Source organism: Lynx canadensis, chromosome C2 (assembly GCF_007474595.2).
Source record: "Lynx canadensis isolate LIC74 chromosome C2, mLynCan4.pri.v2, whole genome shotgun sequence".
NCBI classification, from domain to species: Eukaryota; Metazoa; Chordata; class Mammalia; order Carnivora; family Felidae; genus Lynx; species Lynx canadensis.
This window is the reverse complement of record NC_044311.2, coordinates 109,738,957-109,763,493: the sequence shown is the minus strand read 5'-3', so window position 1 is coordinate 109,763,493 and position 24,537 is coordinate 109,738,957. Positions and strand designations below refer to the sequence as shown.

The following is a 24,537-nucleotide window of genomic DNA, read 5'->3' as shown; positions in this document are numbered from 1 at the left end:
ATTCCCAGCTCAACAAACTACCTTGGAATTTGTAAGCATATTCACGTGCTAACAAAGTTGTACTCTTCATTCAAACTTATTTCTGGAAAAAAAGAGTGCTTAAGAGTACAGTGAAGTTTTAAGTACTTTTTTTTTAATGTTCATTTTTGAGAGAATGTGAGTGCAAGCAGCAAAGGGCAGAGAGGAGACATATAATCATACCGTTTGCAGCTATGGAACTGGAGGGTATTATGCTGGGTATTATGCTAAGTGTCAGTCGCAGAAAGATACGTTTTCACTCATGTGGATCTTGAGAAACTTAACATAAGTCCATGGGGGAAGGGAAGGGGGAAAAACAGAGAGAGGGAAGAAGGCAAACCATAAGAGACTCAAATATAGAGAACAAATGGGAGGGTTGATGGAGGTGGGGAAAAAGTGGGTGATGGGCACTGAGGAGGGCACTTGTTGGGATGAGCACTGGATGTTGTATGTAAGCCAATTTGACAATAAACTAAAAAATAATAATAAAGTAGACTTCAAGTCCCTCGTAGAGCCTAACACTAGACTTGAGCTCATGGCCTTGAGATCAAGATCTGTGATTGAGTTGCAGGTTTAAGTGAAGTTGCAGGCATAAGGGACTGAGCTACCCAGGTGCCCCAAGTTTTAAGCACTTTCAATTCAGCTATCAACTGATGGTAATAGGTGAAGGGCAAACCCAATATAAAATAAATGTTTACCATGGAAGAGTAACTCAACAACAGAAATTCATTGAAAAGATTCACTTTTGGGGAACCTGGGTGGCTCAGTCGGGTAAGCTTCCAACTCGATTTCGGCTCCAGTCATGATCTCATGATTCCTGAGGTTGAGCCCCTTGTCAGGCTATGTGCTGACACGCACAGACACGCACTAACACAAAGACTGCTTAGAATCCTCTCTGCCCCTCCCTCACTCACATGCCTGCATTCTCTGACAATAAACATTTAAAAAACATTGTATTAAAAAAAAAACTAGTTCTCAAATTTTTTTTTATATATATATGAAATTATTGACAAATTGGTTTCCATACAACACCCAGTGCTCATCCCAAAAGGTGCCCTCCTCAATACCCATCACCCACCCTCCCCCCCCCCCCCCCCCCCCATCAACCTCAGTTTGTTCTCAGTTTTTAACAGTCTCTTATGCTTTGGCTCTCTCCCACTCTAACGTCTTTTTTTTTTTTTTTTCCTTCCCCTCCCCCAGTTCTCAAATTCTTAACTCTATAGTTCAGCTATTACTATGTAGGCACAATATGCCTGTTTTGTTATTAAAAAAATTTTTTGAGAGATGGGGGGGGGAGGGGGAGAGGGACAGGGAGAGGGAGGAGAGGGAGAATCCAAAGCAAACTCCAGGCTCCAAGCCGTCAGGACAGAGCCTGACTCAGGGCTCCAACCTCATGAACCATGGAGATCATGACCTCAGCCGAAGTCTGACACTTAACCAACTGAGCCACCCAGGAGCCCCTACCTGTTTTTATAGTAAAAAAAATCCACCACAATCTAGTTATAGTCAGATATTTATTTAAAATCTGATCTGCGAACTTAGCGTTTTCCACCAACTCGGGGTGCAGAAACCTTCACAGGCTTCACAATCTTTTGCTTAGGTGCTGCCTTCGTAGGAGCCTGTAAAAAGATTAACATGTGACATTATTCCATACAAGTTTTCAATCACTTATGTCCAGAGTCTCTATGTATCCTAGATTGCTTTTCTTATTATTTAACTGCATTCCTATTAGTCTTAAGAGCCAGCCTCCCCATGAAAAGTTAGAAGTCTACCTCTATAGGATATGTAAATGAAAAACAAAGATACCGTCACAGATTGGAGGAGTTAAGTGAGGAGACACAACTAAATGCAGTATGGGATCCTGAACTGTGTCTTAAGAACAGAAACCAATGGTTTTGAAAATTTTACTATGGTTATTGAAACTGATAATATTGAGAAAAGCTGGGCAAACTCTGCACTATTATTTAAAGCTTTTCAAAATAAACTTTAACAACAAAAGCCACCTTTATTTTCCCCTTCCCCAATTTCTGGTGCCAACAGACTTCATTTGGCTCTGGCAGAGGGAGCTCTGAATCAACCGCCCAGGAAACCAGTTAGGAACATCATTTTGATTGGGTCCTTGCACTAAATTCCTTAAAAACTTGAAACTTTCAGGGCACCTGGGTGACTCAAGTCAGTTGGGTATCTCTTGGTTTTGGCTCAGTTTCATGCGTTTAAGCCCTGAGTTGGGCTCTGCAATGGCAGCACAGAGCCTGAGATTTTCCCTCTCTTTCAAAAGGAATAAACTTAAACAACAACAACAACAAAACACCTTGAAACTTTCATTAACCACAGTTTGGATTAAAAAGTAAAATTTCTTATTTGACTTTAGTATTATTTTTTAAAAATTTTATTTTTAAGTAATTTCTATGCCCCATGTGGGGCCTGAACTCAATCCCAAGATCCAGAGTCACATGCTCTAATGATTGAGCCAACCAGGGGCCCCTCCTCCTGTTATTTTAATAAGAAATCCAAGACAATCTCACAATTACCTTAGCAGCAGCCATTGCTGTCTTTTTAGATGCTTGCTTAGCCTTTTTTGCTTCCTTGGCAGCCCTGTGGGGTTAAAAATAACTTAAGGCAAAGTGCTTTACTCCTTAAGAAGGCAGATTAACAAGGAGCTAGAGTGTTTTGGGAAAGCAGATTATCACTTTCCTTCGCCACCTGCAATTATTCATAGGATAAATCCAAAGAGTTTGTCACTAAATATCATTAACCAAGTCAGCTTAACATAGATTAGAAATTGTACAGCAGCCTTATTTGCATATAGAATTTCAACAATCATTAAGCATACACTATAAGCTTCTGTATTACTAAACCTCAATATTAGGACTGACAATTTCAATATAGATTCAAGTATCAAACACAAAACATCAGATTAGATCCCTATGCCTATAAATTCAGTCATACCTACAATTCATCCCAATAGCTGAAATGCTCATAACAAAGGCTTCCTCACCTGATGGCTTGTTCTCGTTGAGCCTTCCTAACTTCAGGTTTCTGATTCCTCTTGGCCATTATATCAGCAAGAGATGCACCAGTGATGGCCCTCTGGAATTTGACTGCACGGCGGGTTCTTTTCTTTTGAATTTCTTCCTATGAAACAAAAAGATGGAAGCACACTTATAAATCTCGTTCATGGATATGGGGGAAACAATTAAGATTTGTATTTTAGCATGCTAGGGCTGATACAACTAAATATCAGACTGAGTAGCTGATAAACAACAGAAATTTCCAACAGTTCTAGAGATTGAAGTCAGGATTCCAGCATGGTCATGTGAGGACCCTCTTCCTATTGTAGCTATATCACCACATGTTGAAGGGAGCAAGAGAGCGCTCTTGGGCATTTTTTATAGGAGCACTAGTGCCATTCCTGATGGCAGAGCCTCCCAAAGTTCTCACCTTTAGTATCATCACCTTGGCAGTTAGGTTTCAACATATGAATTTTAGGAGTATACATTCAGATCATAGCAATATTCAACAAAAAAATAATTCATGCAATCATTTGAAAATATATAAAAATATCTATGTGTAAAATACTGCAATATGCAGGTAAGTTTTCCAATTATAGACTGATTAAATTACTCTTGCAAATCCTGGCCATTTTTACTATTTTAAAAAGACAAAGTCAAATTAATGAAGTTGGCTGGAGAGTACTTACCTCAAAAGTGATTTTAATACGACTGTTTATGTTAAAGAATTTACTTCTAGAAAAAAATTACCAAACCTCACTCACCTATTTTGTTTTTACTTAAAGTACTGTCACTGAAAAAAAGTCAATTGGAAAATGATTTATGACAGGAAAGCTACCAAGTCTTAGGGAATGTCCAGGAATTGAAACTGTAAAATTCAAAACTTTTGCTAACAAAAGATACATTAACATTACATTGACCATTTTAAAGCATTTTTTAAGTATATATTCATTGGCATTAAATATATTCACTATGTTCTGCAACACCACCGCTATCCATCTAACTTTTTCATCTTTCCAAACCCCAAGCCCATTAAATAATAACCCCACATTCTTCCCTCCCCCTGCCCAGCCTCTGGTAACCTCTACTTTGTCTTTATGAATTTGCCATTACAGATACCTCATAAAGGTGTAATCATATAATATTTGTCCTTCTGTGTCTGGCTTACTTGCATAACTTCTTCAAGGTTTATCCATATTGGCTGTTGCCAGCCTATTAAGGCTGAATAATATTCCATTGTATTTATGTAACATTGTGTTATCCATTCACCCACTGATAGGTCATTTGGGCTGTTTCCATCTTTTGGCTGCTGTGAATAATAGCGCTATGAACATTAGCGTAGAAGTCATCTGTGTTAAATTCCTGCTTACGATTCTCCTGGGTACGTTCCTAGAGGTGTAGATGCTGGACACAGTTCCATTTAACTTTTTAAGAAACTGCCAAGCCATTTCCACAGTGCTTGCACCATCCTAAATTCAGCAGTGCACAAGGGTTCCAATTTCTCCACATCCTCAGCCACACTGGTAATCCCCGCGCCCCACCCCTTGAAATCATGACTATCCTAATGGGTGTGTCAAGTCTACTTTCAAATTAAGTTAGAAGTAAGTTTTTCCTTCTAAATTCCCACAACACCTAGTGATGCCATTAATCCAGGAGGTGTCAGTAAATATTCCAAGTGTCCTGAATACTATCCTTACTGCCATGGCACTCAAACCTTCCTCAAAAAATTCCATCACTCCAAAAAAGCACTTCAAGAAACCTTCAGTCCTGAGAACAAAATAGCATGCTATAAGACTCCACTGATGTCTTTCAGAACTAATCCTACAGACATATTCACAACCAAGTTCCCCTAAGTAATTTCTACCCAGTGGAACCCTTTAAATACTTCCGTGGTGCCCTATAACCCAACTATGCATAACGTATCAGATTCTGGCCAGGCAACATTTCAAATTTCAACTCGGCATTACTGTGAGCCTAAGGTATACAAGGAGACACTGTTTTCATCAGTCATTTTCACTTCACTGTTTGATGCTGTACAGCTTAGGAGCGCTTTCACATACTGTCCCACTTACCATAATTTTACGGAGCGGCAACTGATGCTTAGAGAGTTTAAACTTAAGAGCCCCACCACACCCCCAACATCGAAAGTGCATTTTACTTACCGACTGTCCCTTTTTGTGCTTTTTCTGTAGAGGACAGTCCAATTTATCTGCCGAGGATTCCTCTTGGAAAGGAATGCCGACTCGCATTTTGCATTAAGAAACTGGAAACCTGTAGTAACAAGTTCAAAGCAGTTACCTACTTAACTAAACAAGGCAGAAAGCTGAGCTCAAAACTTTTTTTTTCCCCCAAAACTCTTAATATTCAAGTTCTGTCCCCTCATTTGGCCCGCCGAGCCCAAAAGGCTTGTGTCACACAACTGGCACAGGTGGCACCACCGAGGCCTTCGAGTTCCGTCCCGTCTTGTACACAGAGCGGGGAAACTTAAGCTCATTCCGCAGGAAAGGTTGGGATAATCAAATTCCAGGAGGCATCGGTGCCCGAAAAATAGCGAGATACTTTGATAGTCCATTTCCTGGGACATTTAAGTAACCCCAACTCTTAATTTCCGACCTGACTCACACTAAATCAAACCTCAAAAACGGTTCACCTAGAGGTTTCTGATCCTAACAACCACAGCACACAGGGTCCCCGAAACAAGCCTTCCAGGGACCAAGAATGATGTGGTAAACGAACACGCTCAGACTGAATTAGACCGGTCTAAGGAGCACAAGCTGCGTTTAGGCGACGCGGCCCTTCACCTTCCCGTCGGTCCTGGCGTAGCGCCTCCCATGTCCAGGGTAAATCTTGTACCCACTGAAACTGCACAGCTCGACCCTGTAACAAAAAGCAAAAGTCCATTAGAGAGGGTGTCTACGGCGAAGAGAAGCCAAACCCAAAGTGCAGGAAAGGTGCTCTGCCCGACGATGGAAGCGGATTGGGACCTAGGACTTTCACTCACTTCATGGCTGCGGCAGCCGGGAAGACTGAAAGATGGTGAACAGAAAGAGAGGATCATGGGAAGAAGCCTTATAAGGCAGTGGGGCAATCTCCTCCCCCAATTCCCTTCCCTGACCCCGGCGCTTGGTGATGACGTCTACCTCCCGGAGAGACTGATCTGGGTGTTCTCCGCCCCCTCCTTCCTCTGGAGGCTGAGCGGGTTCTGTGAGCCAGGAAGTAAACGTCACTTAGGCTGGCGGTTGGTTTCCGAATCTTCCTGTCTCTTCTACGGTCAGGTGTCCTAGAGTCATCGTCCTGCTGCACAGAATGTGAACTCTACATTTTATAGTTTTAGTGACTTGCAGATAATACTTCCAGGTAAAACTTAAAGTCACATTTTGCTTCCGTGTTGGCCCATTATCTCGACCAACAAAATTAAAGTTTAATAATTTCACCATTTGCAAAATAGTAGTGACATCTGAACTGTCTCCCACGCCTTGCTAATCAAATTGTATGATGGCCCCTTGCATTAATTATAATTGACATTCACTGAGTTCTCTTTCTGTGCCAGGAATTGTGCTAAAGTATTTACATATATTAGTTTATTCAGTTTACAAAATCCTATTATAAGGGCTGAAGCATTGCAAAATGACAACTGCCTGTCTTGGAAGATCTAGGTTTCTATTTCTGTCTATTGCAGCCCAGGGGCCGGCTGGCAGTTGCACAGAGAAGGGCAAAGCCCTTGCCTGGAGGCTTGGAAAAGGGAGCTCTAGCCAAGCCCACTGGGAGGATCAGTGCCTCAATTGCTTGAGCCCTTCTGTGGCTAGAAACTAGCATATGATGGGGAGTGGCAAGAGACAATCCTTGAATTGAGTGTTGGAGTACTTGACTAGGAAACGAAAATGTAATGATTGGTCTATGCTACCTACACAAGCCGCTCACTCTAAAGGGATTGGTAACTAGGTAGTGGAAAAAATTTGCAAAGTCCAGTGAAGTGGCTAACTGATGTTAAGAAAGCTGTAGTGGGACTCCTGGGTGGCTCAGGCGGTTAAGCATCCGACTTCGGCTCAGGTCATGATGACACAGTTTGTGGGTTCGAGCCCTGTGCCCATCTCCTGTGCTGACAGCTCAGAGCCTGGAGCCTGCTTTGGATTCTGGGTCTCCCTCTCGTGCCCCTTCCCCGGTCATGCTTGGTCTCTCTCAAAAATAAAAAAATTTTAAAAATTAAAAAAAAAAAAAAAGCTGTAGTTACTGGTGCCTAGGTGGCTCAGTCGGTTAAAGGTGGGACTTTGGCTCAGGTCACGATCCGCGATTCCTGAGTTCGAGCCCCACCTTGAGCTCTGCACTTACAACTCAGAGTATGGAGCCTGTTTTGGATTCTGTGTCTCCCTCTCTCTGTTCCTCCCTGCTTGTGCGCGCTCTCTCTCGCGCGCTCGCTCGCTCGCTCTCTCTCTCTCTGTCTCGTAAGTAAACAAACAAACAAACAAAAAGAAAGCTGTAGTTTTGTTGAAACCAGTCTTAAGAATGAGTTAATAGTGCCTGGCTGCTCAGTTGGTGGAGCATCCGGCTCTTGATCTCGGGATTGTGAGTTTGAACCCCACGTTGGCTATAGAGATTACTTAAAAATAAAATCTTAAAAAAGAGAAAAGAATGAGTAAATAGAAATCAGCATGGAATTGAAAAGCAAAGAGGAGGAATTGACAGCCTGACCAACTCTGACCAGATTTTCAGAATACCTGATATACTTGGAGGATATTATCTAAATAGATGATGGGCAGATGGATGCCTCAAGCTTCCATGGTTTGATGAATTTAGTCAACTCTGACATTCATACATCTCTCTTTGTTTTAAACGATGCTGATAAACAAATGTTAAACAAAGAAAGAAAAGAAAGAAAGAAAAAGAAAAGAAAGAAAGAAAGAAAGAAAGAAAAGAAAGAAAAGAAAAAAAGAGAAAGGAAGGAAGAAAAGAGAAAAAGGAAGGAAGGAAGAAAACCACCTGAGTAGAATAGAAGATAGAGCCAAGATTTACCTGCAGGAATTTGGTCCACTGAACCCTGGAATTTATAGTCCCTTCTCAAGCATTTTAGGAATATTTTATTTACTGGTCTTCAAAATTATGTTTGGCTTGAGTAGTTCTGCGGAGGAAACACAGGAAAACTAGATCTTAGGGATTTTAGTTCTTTTACTCTTTCCTGGAGGTCATTCTTGAGCTGGCATTTCAGGGTTCTTTGTAACACATTGTGTGTATCACACCTTATATTAGCTCACATGCTCTTAGAAGAAAGTGGGGGTACCTGGGTCATTCAGTCAGTTAAGCATGTGACTCTTGATTTTGGCTCAGGTATGATCTCAGGCTTGTGGGACTGAGCCTCATGTGATCTCTGTGCTGGGTATGGAGCCTGCTTGGGATTCCCCTCTCTGCCTCCTCCTGCTCATGCTCTCTCTTTCTCAAAATAAATAAACATTAAAAAAAAAAACTATACAGCATTAAAAAATTATGAAGCATTCTTTAAAATTATGAAGCATTAGTGGGGTGCCTAGCTGGCTCAATTAGTGGAGTTACACTCTTGATCTGAGTTGTGAGTTCTAGCCCCACATCGGGTATAGAGATTACTTTTAAAAAATAAAATTATAAACCATTATTAAAATTACAATTATGAAGTATTCTATAAAATCTAAATCTATGGGGTGCCTGGGTGACTCAGTGGTTAAGTGTCCGACTTCAGCTCAGGTCATGATCTCACAGCTCCTGAGTTCAAGCCCACATCAGGCTATGACCTGAGAGCTCAGAGCCTGGAGCCTGCTTGGATTCTGTGTCTCCTGTCTCTGCGCCTCCCCTGCTCATGCTCTGTCTTTCTCTCCTCCAAAAATAAAAAACAAAAAAAAAATTTTTTTTAAATCTAAATCTAATCAAGTTCATATCTATCAACTATATGAAATATGGAGGACAGGAACATGTGAAACAATTCCATAGGGATGCAACTGGCATCTATAGGATGACTTAAACTCTTCAACAATATGTAAATTGAAAGGAGAGAGATTAGAGCCTATCCAATTGACAAGACAAGCTGCATAAATAATTTCATGGCCTGGTGTAAAATGAAAGTGGTGTCTCCTTTTTCAAATAGCAGGATAAAGGTATAAAATATTAATCTCTTTCCTGTCTTCAGTAATCTGTCTCTTGACCTTTCATGGTGGTTTTTCATTTGCTGTTTAACTTCATGCTCCCTTAGGCAAGGACATTCGCTAGGGCCTTGCAGCCCCTCACAGGTGCCCAGGGACCTGCCCTGTGACTTGATGCGTGCATTGGAACAGGCAAGGCCAAGCCAGCTCTTGGGTTGCCCCTCCTGCTGGTCTCTGGACCAACATGTTGCGCCCCACAACAGGGGGGCGGGGGCGGTGTCCAGGCCATCCTTCCACCCGGTACCCCTGCCTAACCCACAGGGAATGGGCAATCCCCTGGGATGTGTTATGTATCTGGGTCTTGGAAGGGGGTGGGCAGCAAGCCGCTTTTGGAATGCATGGCAGTGTGGCTACCTTTGGTGAGTGGCAGAATCAGCCACTCTCAGAACCCATCCCTAGAAAATGAGGAGGCTGCAGGAAGTGGACCTGCGGGTGAGCTGAGGCTCCAAGCCCCAGGCACATGCCCCATTGTCCCCATTGTACTTCACCTACAGAACAGAAATTCAAGGACAGATTTACAGCTATCCTAGACAGTTAATGCAGAGCATTAAACCCCAAGTGTGGGATGCACCTAAGTGTCAGGCCCTGTGTGACTGCATTGGTTGCACAACTTGAAGCTGGCTCTACCTATGGATTAAAAGAGATTAAGAACTTCTGCAATTGCAACATATGGACCTTATTTGAGGCCTGATTTGAACAAACATGCTGGACAGACCATATGGGGTAATTTGAATACTGATTGGATTTGGATGATACTTAGACTTACTGTTAATCCTTTAGGTGTTCTAATTGTACTGTGGTCATGTTTAATTTTGAAAAGTGTTCTTATACTTCTAGATACATACTAAATATTTATAGATGAAATAGCATGATGGTTGGGATTTGTCTTAATATAAGGGAGCAGCCAGTGGCTAAGGGCATGGATGAAAAAATGACCAGGAATGGATAATAGTTGAAGCTGGTGTTGAGTTGGAGGGTTCATTAAAATAGTCTCTATATTGTTATGTACTCTTTTAATTACTTTTCCCTGATAAAACATTTCAAACAATTCTAATGTGCTTTGGGATAGAAAGATTTAAGTCCCACAATTCGATCCTGGAAAATAGGGAGGGTAAGCACCATTTGTATTATTTTGTAACTAAAAAAATTTTTTAATTAAAAAAATTACTTATACAAGAACAGCAGCTGTATTCATAACAAATACAGGAAACACTGTAGGTACCCCATCAATAAGTGAATATATAAGTAAACAGTAATATATTATACAATGGACTACACAGAAATAAAATGGAATGAACTTAAAAAAAATGTTTATTTTTTATTTGAGAGAGAGAGAGAGAGCAGGGGGGGCAGGAGGAGAGAAGAGACAAAATCCAAAAAAAGGCTTTGTGCTCTCAGCTGTCAGCACACAGCCCGATGCAGGGCTCGATCTCACGAATGGTGAGATCGTGACCTGACCCAAAATCAAGAGTCAGGTTGCTTAACCGACTGAGCCAACTAGGCACCCCTAAAATGGAATGAACTTTTGATTTACACATCAATATGAGTATGAAAAACATTGTGCTAAGTGGAAGAAGTCTTACCCCCAAAAAAGTACCACTGTATGATTCCATGTATATCAAGTTCTACACCATGCAAAACTAATTTTTGATGGGAAAAAATCAGAACTGTGGTTACTTCTGGGTGGGAAGGGAAGGATTGAGCCAGAAGGTATATAAGGGAGATTTCTGGTAATGGTACTGTTCTATGTCTATAGATTGTGGGTTAATTACACAGTTGGTCAAAACTCAGGGGATGTTCGCTAAGATTTGAGGATTTATTGGATGTGAATTTTACTTTAAAAGAAATGAAACTAAATAAATAATGAGTACTAGTTAATGAATACTGGCTTAAGTAAATAGGGAGAGTAGTATGTGAATGGATGGAGGAGATAGATATGGAAAGATGTATGATAAAACAAGCATAATAAAATGTCAATAAGAGAATCAAAGTAGTGAGTTTATGAGTACTCACGGTAAAATCCTTTCAAATTATCTATATGTTGGAAATTTTTTGTTATAAATGTTGGTAAAATAATTAAAGGGAGCCATTCTGGAAGAAATTGGTATTACTGATTGGCTCAAAAATGCAAGAAGGAAGCATGGTGTTTGTATCCTTCAGTATGTAGTAACTTTATTTGTCACATATTCTGTTGGTTCTCACTCATGTGCTCAAGCTATCTTCTTGACTGGAAATCTTTCCTCCCTTCAACTGGCTAACTTCCTGCTCAGATTTTTAATTCATCCAAAGAGGTTTATAAATAGTAAATATTTTAGAATTGTGGGCTAACAAGCAAAATTGAGGATGTTATATAGGCACTTATATAATATAGAAAAAATTTTCACACATTTCATTGATTAAATTTAAAATATAATGACAGTTTTGAGTATGAGTTTTGGTTAAAACAACTCTTTTAAAGAGAAAAATGAAATTCTTTTGGGGGGAGGTAGAAGATAGACATTTCTCTTAATTAGGGTTTAAAGTTATTCCCTACCATTAAAATCAATTACAAATGTTTGACTCTCAATCCTGATCTGTAATGAGATTTTACATACTTCATCTTTGAAAAATGTGTTTTCACCCAGATAAATACTGCTCAAAACTAATACCAATCCAAGGGCATATGATAATTGAGCATGTCAATCTTTTAGAAGTCAATTACAGAAGTAGATTTTCTTTTGATATTTTCTTTTTAGCATGATTAATAATTATTTCCAATTGAAAGTTAAATGAAAGCTAATTGCACAGTGAAGTGGGTCTTAAAATATGGAATTTTCCTTTGTATTTGCATGGAGATCTTTCAATACCACTAAAATTATAGTTTGAGCTCAAAATATAACCACTGCAATTGTTTGAGAATGGAGATCTTGTTTTTGATTTAACTTGTAAATCTACTAATGTTATTTTTTGTCAAAATACCTTAGAATCGTTTTACATGTAAGTGCTGTGTTGTTTTATAATTTTAGGTTGAGTTCATTAAGAAGGTCATTAAATGATCAAAACTAGCAATTAGCAAAAACTAATTCTAAAGCCTTTCTGTCAGTGTTCCATAATAGTAGTAGGAGGGTTCTTTTCATTTAGAGAGACTTCAATCTGACCCTGAGTTAAAAAAAAAAATCACAATAAAAACATTATTAAATGCTGTGTGGTAGGGCAAGTCGGGTATTCAGTGCCTAATTCTGACAAGATTTCATGGAAGTCCCTGAGAACAAATGAAGTTATTATAACACTACTGGTTCAATAAACATGGTAGATTCAATGTTTTCCACAAAGTACCTGTTGATTGATAATACAATAATGGTATAACCATAGAATTTAGCACCTTACATATTCACAAGTGTTGAAAATGTGTCAAACGGAGCCTTTTTCTACTTACATAAGTTGTAACACATCATAGCTGATTTCACTTCAGATGTAATTAATTAGTGTTTTCTCTACTTCTTTAACAATATTGTCACCTGTTTCATGTAGCTATTCATAGAAGCTATTCTTCAGTCGTTTCAAACATTGATTTCTGGAACAAATGGGCACAAATAAGCTGTATCAATAACACCTGTCCATTCATTAAGAGCCATGGGAAACCATTCAAAATAATTTGCCCTCACCAAATAACTTAAACTGCCTATTGATGTTGTTCCAGCATCTTTAACACTTAAAGCAGCTGTTCCAACCTAAAGGCTAATGGTCTTAAACCAGTTTATTTTTCTATATATTCTTCAGCTGCTGCAAACATCATTAATTAACATACCATAAGTAAATGACTTTCTTTGCCTGTCTAACAAATGAGCCACGGGCTTTTCTCTCATTTCTTTCTTTGAAGAAAATTTTACTATGAGGAGACATCAAAATTTTCTAACTTTTCTGATTGATTCCTGTGGTTTGGGAATGTTGTGATGGCTGTTTAGTCTGGTGGGTAGACATATCTTGCATTCTTTAAACACAGAGAATGGTTCACTGCAGATAATCATAATTTTGCCATCTAATTTGACAACAAAATAATCCACACTTAACCATACCTTAAAGATGGATATTTTAAGTCTACATTTTTCTTTTTCTTTTTTTTTTTAATATGATAGGTATATGTTGGTAATAAAACAAACCAATAAATTGTCACAGTATGGTAATAACGCATGGCACTTGAAATCGTGTCAGGTAAAAATGTGTTGTGGTGATTTGTAGTAGGTAATGGAAGTGATAAGAATGCCACATATGGTCTCAATCATGAGTTCTTTATTGTATGGTAAATGCAGCCATTAACAACAGGTAAATAAGTATGGCTTATTCCAAAAATATATTATTTATGGACACTGAAATTTGAATTAAATATAATTTTAGGTGTCATTAAATGTTATTCTTTTGATTTTTTCCAGTCACTTAAAATGTAAAAGCTAGGTGTGCAGTGTGCTCTCTCTCTTGCAAAATAAACTTAAAAAGAAAAGAAAATCCTATAATAATATTTGGACAGAGGAGCGGATTGCTCTGCCTTATTATTATAAAAAGGCTCAGTTGGAATTCTTTCCAGAGAGTCGGGCTGAACAAATAGTGAGTTCTCCCAGAGAGAGGAAACAAAACAGACGGGGGGAACCAATCAATGATTGTCTCCACCATGCCCACTGTATGTAAACGGTTAGCTCACCATTCTTCAAAGCAACAAGATTTCAGGAAGGTGGACAGAAACAGTCTTATAAATTATAATAGACAGATAAAATAATTACTTCTAAATAAATGGAAGGGCCAAAACAATGAATATAGAGGAGTTAGCCATGTCAAGATGAGATACTAAAATTTTTATTTTTTCCACATGTAATAATCAGCTAATATGAGAAAAGAAACAGGTGGAAATATAAATAATTTCAAGAATAAAGCTACTGTGAGATATTTTTCAGGTGCCTTTAACTAATTAACTGGAAAGAAGTTGTTTCTTGTTTAAAAGAGTGATAAAGGGATTCTTGACATTTTAATTTCATTCATTCTCTTTTGAAGTGTTTCCAAAAGCAGTGGAACCTATAAAAGTGATTCATCATATTCCCAATTGAAAATTAAGTGAATGTGTAAATAAAAAGTTCCAAGTTTCATTTGTACTTGGAAGACTGCTTAAAAGCTCAAAAAGTTCATTTAAGAGTGGTAGTTTTTACCCCCCCAACTTGATTCATTTTTTAAACTATTTTTTCTTAACTTTGTTTATTTAGAGAGAGAGAATACCACGCAGGCTCTGCACTGTCAGCACAGAGCCTGACACGGGACTTGATCCCACGAACATGAGATCATGACCTGAGCTAATATCGGGAGTCAGACGCCGAATTGACTGAGCCACCCAGGTGTCCCTAGTTTCTATTTTAAAATAGTGTAGCATATATCTGTTTATTTTTAAAAATATATTACTGTAGGGGCACCAGGGCGGCTCAGTCAGTTAAGTGTCTGACTTTGGCTCAGGTTATGATTTCACAATTGAGTTTCAGCCCCCTGTCAGGCTCTGTACTGACAGCTTGGAGCCTAGACCCTGCTTCAGATTCTGTGTCTCCTCTCTCTCTGCCCCTCCCCTGCTTACACTCTGCCCTGCTCTCTTACTTACAAATAAGTAAATTAATAAAAACATTAAAAAATAAAAGATATACTTGTAAAAATTTTAGAAAATGACAGGCAAGCTAGAGGCACCTGGGTAGCTCAATCAGTTGGGTGTCAGACTCTAGATTTCGGCTCAGGTCATGATCCTGGGAGCATGGGATGAAGTCCTGTGTTGGGCTCTATGCTGAGTGTGGAGCCTGCTTAAGATTCTCTCTCTCCCTGGGCCTCTCCTCCCCTCTCCTCACCTGGCACTCTCTTTCAAAACAAAAACAAAAACCCACATGCAAGGGAAAAGTAATGTCTCCGTAATCTTCCTACCCAGAGAAGTCCCTGTTAACGTGTTGGTTTGTTTCTTACCAATCTCTCACTTTTTTTAAAGTTTATTTTATTTTGAGAGACAGAAATAGAGAAGGGCAGAGAGAGAGCGAGAGAGAGAATCCCAAGCAGGCCCCTCACAGTCAGCACAGAGCCCAATTTAGGGTTCAATCTCTCCAACTGTGAGATCATGACCTGAGCCAAAATCAAGAGTCAGATGCTTAACAGACTGAGCCCCCAGGTGTCCCTCTTTTCAATCTCTTATATATTTAGACCCCTGCCTCCCATATTTTTTTAAAACAAAAATGAGTATATACCGTACATAGATTTGGGACTGCTATTTTCAAGAAATAGGTTTTGAAAATTTCCCTGTGGTCAAATTTTTGGTCATCTCATACCTTTTAACTTTTTTTTTTTTGCTTTTCTTCCTTTCCAGTTGAGAGAATAATATCAAGTAGAAATGAAGTATATTGATATGCTGAGGAATGCAAATATGTTAACTTTTTTCTTCTGAAATTATACTTTTAAAACTTTGAAATCACTAAGATTTTCATATTTAACTACAATACAAAATCTATAATACAGAAAGAATACGAATATAATAATATCTTTAAAATACAACTCCCACCGGGCACCTGCCTGGTTCAGTTAGTAGAACATGCAACTCTTAATCTCAGGGTCATGAGTTCAAATCCCATGTTGGGCATGGAGCCTACTTAAAATACAATTTTAAAAAAAGAAGAAGAAATAAAACTAGAGTAAAGAAAATGTTATGAAGAAAATCAGAAATTCCCTTTCATGCCTTCAAATGAAATTATAAACTCAAAAGGCTACTTTATATAGATATTCTCTAGAAGGAATTGGCAAACTATGGCCCATGGACCAAATCCAGCCTACCTCCTGCTTTTGGACAGTCTACAGCTAATCATCGTTTTTACATTTTATTTATGTATTTATTTTTTAAGTTTTTAAAATGTATTTATTTTTTAAATGTTTATTTTTGAGAGAGACAGAATGAGTGAGTGTGAGTGGGGGAGGGGCAGAGAGAGAGGAAGACACAGAATCCCAAGCAGGCACCAGAGGCTGTCAGCACAGAGTCTGATGCAGGGCTCAAACTCACGAGAACCATGAGATCATGACCTGAGCTAAAGTCGGACGCTTAGCCAACTGAGCCACCCAGGTGCCCCAATTTATTTATTTTTTTTTTGAGAGAAAGAGAGTGCGAAAGCGGGGGTCGAGGGGGGAGAGAGAGAGAGAGAGATGGACAGAGGATCTGAAGCGGGCTCTGTGTGGACAGCAGAGAGCCCAGTGTGGGGCCTGAACTCATAAACTGTGAGATCATGACCTAAGACAAAGGCAGATGCTTAACCAACTGAGCCACCCAGGTGCCCCTACATTTTATTTTTTTTAAGTATATAGTATTTTTTAAAGTTTATTTATTTTATTTGAGAGAAAGAACAGGGAGGGAGAGAGAGAATCCCAAGCAGCCTCTGCACTGTCAGCACAGAGCCTAACATGGGGTTCAAACTCATAAACCATGAGATCATGACCTGAGCAGAAACCAAGAGTGGGTTACTTAACTGACTGAGCCGTCCAGGAGCCCCCACTCCTGAAAGTTTATAGCAATAGCAGAACCAGAGTTTTGTCTGGTTTATCTGACCCAGAATCTGGATGAAAGTATTCCTATTATAGAGTCAACTAAGTATAGTCATGGATTTTTAAAAGACTGGCTAGATGTTCCTGGGCACAGTCCCATATCCTAAGTGAACCAGCAACCCTTTAAAATCACACCACAGTAACTCTTTTGTGCTTCAGATACAGCTTGTACATCTAATTTATTTAACTAAATTGCCTCATCTTATATATATGTTAAACCTTGCAAGCTCAAATCAAGTAGGAGGATTCTGCTGACCAACACTATGAACCTTTCAACAAAGGAGCATTTGGGGGGGGGGGGTGTCAGGCCTAGGCCCCACAACACTTTCCTTTGTATCAGCACAGTGTACCTGATCTCTGCAAGGGCTGATAGCCCTGAGTCATCCCCTGCATCTGTAATGCAGCTGCCCAGTGCTACTGGCATTATCTAAGTAAAACCCCTATTAGCATGTTAATCCCCTCCTCAAACACTTCCCTCTTGAAATTCAACTTTCAAGAGCCAACATAATCTGGCCTCACATACCTCCCACCATTCATTCCACTAATTTTCATTTGGCGTTTTTGAGTGAGGGATGGACAAAATGAACCTTGTGTTTTAGAAGGTTAAACTGCTCATGTACAAGGATGAAACTGAAGACTAGAATAGTGGCAGGAAGGAGACTGTTGTAATCGTGAATGGTAACCTTTAACAGAGCAGTTTCAGGAGAGTATTATATACAAGTTTAGATAACACAAATAGAGAAGAAACTGGAACAACACTTGTGGGTAGTGCAATATATCTTCACAAAACAAAGGAGGCTTTCTCATTAGGATGAGAACTTATATTTGAAAAAAAAGTAAGTATAATAACTTTGAAGATTTAAAGCTTTAAAACTACAAACTCTTCTCAATAATTTAGGCTGGCTGGGTTTGAGGACCCAGAGGGGGTCCCGTAGGACCAGCCAATGCAATCCTTGGCTTTATACAAGGCGGAAATCAAACAGCAGCTGGGAGGAAGTGAAAGTAGCATTTATTGAAGATCTAGAGAGGGCAGATACAGACCGAGCATCTAGGAGACTCAGAAAGGAAAAGGAGAATGAGTCTCATCTTTGCTTGGGGTCTGGAGTTTTACTGAGGATGTTGGTCTGGTGTCATGTTCTGTAAGGCATCCAGGAACTGGTCAAAACAAGGGCAATGTGCTCAGGTGTCCTTCATGAGTCGTTTATTGCCTTGGAGCCAGTGGTCCTGGTGTCAAGGTGTCTGGAGTCAGTGGTCTTAGAAAATGTTTCATGATGACCTCGCTCCTTAGATGTTACTTTTGTGCTGGAAGATTCCAAAGAAATCATTAACTCCTTGACATGTACAAGGACATACATTACTGGTACTATAAGCCACGTATAGGGGAGCCATGTAGGTCCTAGCAAGAATATAAGAGGAAAAGGAGAAAAAAAATGCAGGGTTTTTTTTCATGAGGTTCCTTTAGTTCCATATCATTACAAGAATTTAAACACTGTAAAGATTTTGAAAATGTGCTAATTTTTTTTATTAAAAAAATCTTATGTGAAGGTTAGGTGCATAAAAGTAAACATTTTCTTCTTTGGTTAGTAGTCACTGGCAGACTCTTATGGTCCTGCTCCCTTATCTGTGACTTATGACATGGAAAGAGGAACTGTCACTATGATATATCTATTCATGGAAAATCTACAAATCCTGAATGAATATTAACATTCCTTATTATTATTGTTATTATTAATAAGTGTTACACACAATAACAAAACCCAAAGAGTGCAAAAAGTTATACACTGATAGGTTCATGTATTTTGTCTGTCCACTTGTCTGAAGAAAGGCTGCAACCCTTTCAGATTATTGAAGTGTTTGTAAATCAAAAAGAAGTTTAGAACCAAAGCTAAAGAATTTCAATAAGAAATTCTTCAATAGGGGCGCCTGGTTGCCTCAGTCTGTTAAGTGTCTGAATCTTGATATTGATATCACTGTTCATGAGTTTGAGCCCCGAGGGCAGCTCTGCGCTGTCAGTGAGGAGACTGCTTGGGATTCATTCTCTCTGTCTCTCTCCCTCTTGCTCAACAAAACAAAACAAAACAAAACAATAACAACAAAACAAAACAAAAAACAACCAAAAACAAAAAAACTTGCAAGAGGGAACTTTACTCCTCAGGTATCCTCTGGGCTACCAGGATCCCCCTCCCAAGTCATTACCCTGCTAAATTAGAGAGAACTGTAAACACTTTCTCTCTCTCTCTGTGCCAGAGACTCCCCTCAATTCTAACGAGATATTCCGGGAACAAAAGTAGGAGACAGTATTCAGACTTACTTTGTTCTTACACCTATATGGTAAAATTGTACTTTCTAGGTAAGGTGTCTCTTGGTTAGAAGAGAAAGATTCCTAGTCTTAATTACCTCTTCAGAACTAGGAAATTTGTCTTCAGACTAAATCAGTGGGAAATTGAGTGAAAAAAGGAGTTGAGGCAGGTGTAGTCACAGAGATAGGAGAACCCAGGAAGGAGGGAATGCTCACAGGATCAAGGGCCTGGAAATCTAAAAGTGTGAGTTACCAGATTTCCCCAAACACAAATGATCAGAGATTTTCTACAATGCTGTTCCAGCAAGAGGGGAGTTCATAATAAAGGTTGCAAGGGGAATGGAGGCATGTGTACTAGAAATTGAAGTTCCCTTTGTACCTTCTGTACTGCTATTAGGTTAGTTTTTCACTTCTTTTGAGAATAACCTCATTACCACATACCCTCACCTGCAGCCTGTGCTAATGTCTTTCATGTACTTCTGAATCGTTTTAGAGTCTACACATCTTTTAAGCCCTAGCTCCGTTTCACTTTCTCCTTCAAGTCTTTGAAGATTGTTGTTTCTGTCTTTCTCCATTTGCTGAGATCTTTCTGTGTTTATAGTTGCAATCATGCTAGTTATCAGGAAATAGTTATATCAAAGGTGTAAGCCTCCCGTAGCGTTGGGAAGTGTAATTCTTGAATTTGGAGACTATGTTGTAAACTTCTCTTGTATACTCCTTGGAAAAATCCTAGGTTCATACTTATTAAATATACACCCAGGTCTAAATTTCTGTTAAATATTCAAGAACCACTTAAAAATACTTTATAGAACTTTCTATCCCAGAATGCTTTAAATTTTCATATGAAATGTATCCATTTTGACTATCTCAACAAGATTTCCCAAGGCATTCTTATAGCAGAGTTGAAAACTTTCAACTTACTCAGAATTGTCAAAAGAAGGGGCAGCCACCTCTGCAGTGAGAGGACTTCTAACACGGAGCGCTCAAATTCGGTCTGCATTAAATAGCGACCTTATAATTATCTCAATGGGAAAAGTGTCAAATTTCGGAGACACCTAGAAAAGGGAGTGAAACGATCATCTAACAATACAGTTGCTTATTTGTCAGAAAAGGGAGCTGACCCGAGTTCCTGAACACACTGCGGCTCAGACTCCAACCTGGGTTTTACACCATTAGGTGCAGACCAGCCAATTGGGCCGTCTGGTTGCCGTGCATCCTGGGAGCTGTAGTTTCCGGCTGCTGCCTCCTGACTACAGGCTCCACCAAGCAGCTGGAGGACGGTTGCTTGGTATTATTAGCAAGCGGGAAGTATGGCGGTGGCGTGGGTCGACGCGGCTTTGCCTCCTGGAGATGGTAAGGTGATCCTCACCCTTGAGACCTAAGGTTTACTCCACGGAACTAATTTAAATAGTTACCTGGTGGAGAGAAGAAGCCTGGGTTTAGGTGTGCAGTTCTGTACCAGTTCTTTCGATGCGGGACTGTGGGCGTCGCGGAGCCGCGCTCCCTTCTGGGAGTTGTAGTTCCTGAGTGTTGCCTAGTTGTGCGGATTTGCGGAAAGGGTCGACCTGGGGACTACATCCCCAGGGTCCTTCGCGTGGCCGGGCTCCCTGGCTCCCGCGCTTCTGAAGCTGCTTGGGTGGTTGGTTTCGAGCTGCGGTGACCTTTCTTGGATGTTTACTTCGAATTTTGGATGCCCAAGTGAAAACTGCCGGATCTCCCTCTTTAGCTTTGCCTGTCTCCTTTTCCCCTAGCTTCCTATCACGTTTAAGAAACCGTCTTTCAACCACAGCTCCCTGACCGACGTTAAACCCTTTTTTGGAAGTGTCCGGTGGCTGTGATAACATCTAGGGGGACCTAGAGGCCACAGTTCTACACCCCTTGTTCTGCAGACCAGGTCCTGGAATCGGGTTTGGTGGCCACCCAGCGGAGCGCAGGGTGTGGATGCTTCTGTGACCGGGAGTCGCCGGGCATGAGCCGAGCTCCTTTGTTTTGGTTACGGCTCCGAGGCTCCGCTGCAGCCTACTGGGTCGGGGGCTGGTCGAGTCCTCTCTCCAAAGCTTGGATCTGGGGGTCATTATCTGAGGGCCGTAACTTCTTGGAGTATGTGTGGGGGAGGAAATCGATAGTTCCAAGGGGTCTGTCGACCCCGTGCAAAGACTACATTTTCATTGCACAGCACACAGCTTTCACCAAATTCTCAGAGAATCCCGTGACAACCCCTCCCCCCCCCCCCCCCCCCCCCCCGCCAATGCTAGAATCCATTAGACAATGAAAAAACGTTGAAACCTTTCAGGAGAGCAATCTCGCATAATTATTTCCCACAGTAATCTTAATCTGGGTATAAATTTGAAATTGGCAGTTTCTGTGGCCCCACCCCTTTTTGATATCTGCTTCTCTTAAACTGCACCCCCCCCCCCCCCAGCCCACCACGGGAACTACAGTGATAGCAGTAAACATTTAAGGAGTACTTTTTATGTGAGCCAGATGATGTTCTGAGGCTTTTTTTTTTTTAATATCTCATTTTCTCTGTAGAACAACATTGTAAGGCAAATATTATTATCATCCCCATGTTATAGAGTGGAAAAGTGAGCCCCAAAGAGATCAATAACCTGCCCAAGATAGCACAATGGTTAACCCGGGGAAATAGGATTTGAAACGTCTGTGAAACTAAATTACTTTATTGGCTTCTGTGGGCCAGGAATGGGGCTAAGTTTTGTTCATATCATTTCTTTTTTTTATCCCCACCTTAATCAAGTGTATTGTTCTCAATTCATAGATAAATTAACTGAACTATGATTTTTAAAATAATCGGGGACTTTAGGATATACTGGTAATTAGATTGCAAGCAGGTTGATCTCTATCAAAAGATTAGTTCCATTAAAAAAAAATACAATCATTACTTAGCCACAAAATATGGGATAGTTCATATTTAAATGTGAAGCATTCCACAGCATAACATCATAGAAACTTGAGTAGAATATCACAGATTTTTAGGTGTAATTTTTGATATTTCTGAGAGAAAGTGAATAATTTCAATCTGTGGTCTTTTAGAACTCGATTGCTTTAGTTTTTAAATCTTGATATTTATTATGCCCTGGTGTTTTTTAACCTTAAATATAGAGATTTTATGAATATAATTCCATCCCTATGCTCAACCATTGTATTTGTGTTTTCTAACAATTTCTCTTCTATTTTCAAGGATCAGTGGTCAACTGGTCAGGACAGGGACTACAGAAATTAAGTCCAAACTTACCCTGTGAAGCTGATATTCATACTTTGATTCTGGATAAAAATCAAATTATTAAATTGGAAAATCTTGAGAAATGTAGACGATTAATACAGGTAGGTATTGCTATCTGGGGAAATAGTTATATACAACCAGTTTATTATTATACAAAACAATAAAATAACCTAACAAAAAGTAACTATACAGGCCTGGAAAGCAGTAAATGTTACCTTAAATTTTTACATGACAGTTTTCCTTGAAGATGAACATTTATTTATGTGCTGCATTTAAAATAGACTAGAAAAAGAAGCATTTGTTAAAAAAGGAAATATTTTATGTTGGCAAAGCATTGTGTTGCTAAGATAACCTTTTATGTTATGACAGAGGTAAAGAGTTTGTTCATTCATTCTTTCAATTAATGTTTATTGGTCTCCCCTTATATATCTGGTACTGCTCTAGATTTTGCCAGACATTATAAGGACCTCATTCTTGTGGAGCTTATATTCTCAAGTAATTTCTCTGTTAAAAGTGTTTTCTTTTGAATAGTTGGAGAGGTTCTGATGGCTCAGTTTTATGTATATTCTCCATTGCTTAGGAACAACTTACAACAACAAGCACTGTAGAGTATTTAGACAAAATATGTGAAAAGTTCAAACTGGGTTTGTATATTTGGGAATATTTGGCCATGTAAACAAATCTTTTTAACCATTGTCATGTGAAAATAATATGCATGTTTTACTAAGAATAATGATATCTTTTCCTTTCCACAGTTGTCAGTGGCTAATAATCGGCTGGTGCGAATGATGGGTGTGGCCAAACTGACCCAACTCAGGGTGTTAAATTTGCCTCATAATAGCATTGGCTATGTGGAAGGGCTAAAGGATCTAGTACATTTGGAATGGCTGAATTTGGCAGGAAATAATCTCAAGGTGAATTTTTTTTTAAATTTTTTTAATGTTTATTTATTTTTGAGAGAGAGAGAGAGAGAGCCAGAGCATGAGCAGGGGAGGGGCTGAGAGGGAGAGGGAGAGGGAGACACAGACTCCGAAGCAGGCTCCAGGCTCTGAGCTGTCAGCACAGAGCCCTACACAGGGCTTGAACCCACGAACTGCGAGATCATGACCTGAGCCAAAGTCAGGCACCCAACGGACCAAGCCACCCAGGTGCCCCGAATTGTTTCTTTTTTTTTTAATTTACAAAGGTATTCACTATAATAGTGAATACAGAAATAAATAGAATAAAACGTGAAAGTACCTACTCCCACTTCCCAGGGATCATTTCAGTTAACATAAACTGAAAAAATAATTTATTTTGAAACACATAACACAGTCCCATAGTGTTTTCTTTTTTTTTTTTTTTTTTTAATTTTTTTTTTCAACGTTTATTTATTTTTGGGACAGAGAGAGACAGAGCATGAATGGGGGAGGGGCAGAGAGAGAGGGAGACACAGAATCAGAAACAGGCTCCAGGCTCTGAGCCATCAGCCCAGAGCCCGACGCGGGGCTCGAACTCACAGACCGCGAGATCGTGACCTGGCTGAAGTCGGACGCTTAACCGACTGGCCACCCAGGCGCCCCCCCATAGTGTTTTCAATGTGGACAAAGAATCTATATTATACTTAGAGGAATAGATCAGACAGTAGAATGGAATGTTAGGAGGGACACTGTATCATGCTGCATTAAGCTTTGAATAAACGTTTAATAATATAGTAGAGAATATACTGTTTTAAAAGTAAAGAGAGGGTGTTGTATGCAAGCGATGAGTCACAGAATCAACCCCCAAAACCAAGAGCACACTGTATACACTGTATGTTAGCCAACTTGACAATAAATTATATTAAAAATAAATAAATGCAAAATAAAAGTCAAGAGATCTGGACTCGAGTCCTGCTTTCACCACTTAGTAGCTCTAAAATTTTGGTAAGTTAAAATCTCTGTGTCCTATTTTTTGATATGTTAGATGAGGGACTCAATTAAATGATAGTAATAGCTGACTTATTGATCAGTTAATTAATGCTAGATGCTATTCTAAGCACCTTAACTGTCAACTCATTCAATGTCATGACAGCCTATGAAGTAGGTATAGTCATTATGTCCATTACATAAATGAGAAACTGAGATCCAGAGAGGTAAAGTAACTTGCTTAAGGTCACATAGCCAGGAAGTTACAGAGCCAGGATTTGAATCCATCCAGTTTGGTTCCACTCTTTACTTATAAACTCTATACTATACCAACTGTCATGTG

General features: G+C 39.6%; 2 protein-coding genes across 2 annotated transcripts in view; one reads left to right on the top strand and one right to left on the bottom strand.

Moving 5' to 3' along the window:
• Positions 1-1,513: 1,513 nt before the first annotated feature.
• RPL24 (ribosomal protein L24) lies at positions 1,514-24,083 on the bottom strand. Its single transcript, XM_030329518.1, is given in 9 exon segments — positions 1,514-1,637; positions 2,550-2,613; positions 3,017-3,153; positions 5,192-5,214; positions 5,217-5,299; positions 5,829-5,906; positions 6,031-6,055; positions 17,119-17,125; positions 24,079-24,083. Coding segments are annotated over 7 exon segments (471 nt in total). The 5' UTR covers positions 6,036-6,055; positions 17,119-17,125; positions 24,079-24,083; the 3' UTR covers positions 1,514-1,556.
• CEP97 (centrosomal protein 97) overlaps positions 20,293-24,537 on the top strand; it is a 29,517-nt gene continuing 25,272 nt past the window's right edge. Inside the window, exons 1-3 of the mRNA XM_030329517.2 lie at positions 20,293-20,420; positions 22,267-22,409; positions 23,064-23,222. Coding sequence (XP_030185377.1) covers positions 20,378-20,420; positions 22,267-22,409; positions 23,064-23,222 — 345 coding nt within the window. The 5' untranslated portion in view covers positions 20,293-20,377. The remainder of the gene's footprint in view (positions 20,421-22,266; positions 22,410-23,063; positions 23,223-24,537) is intronic.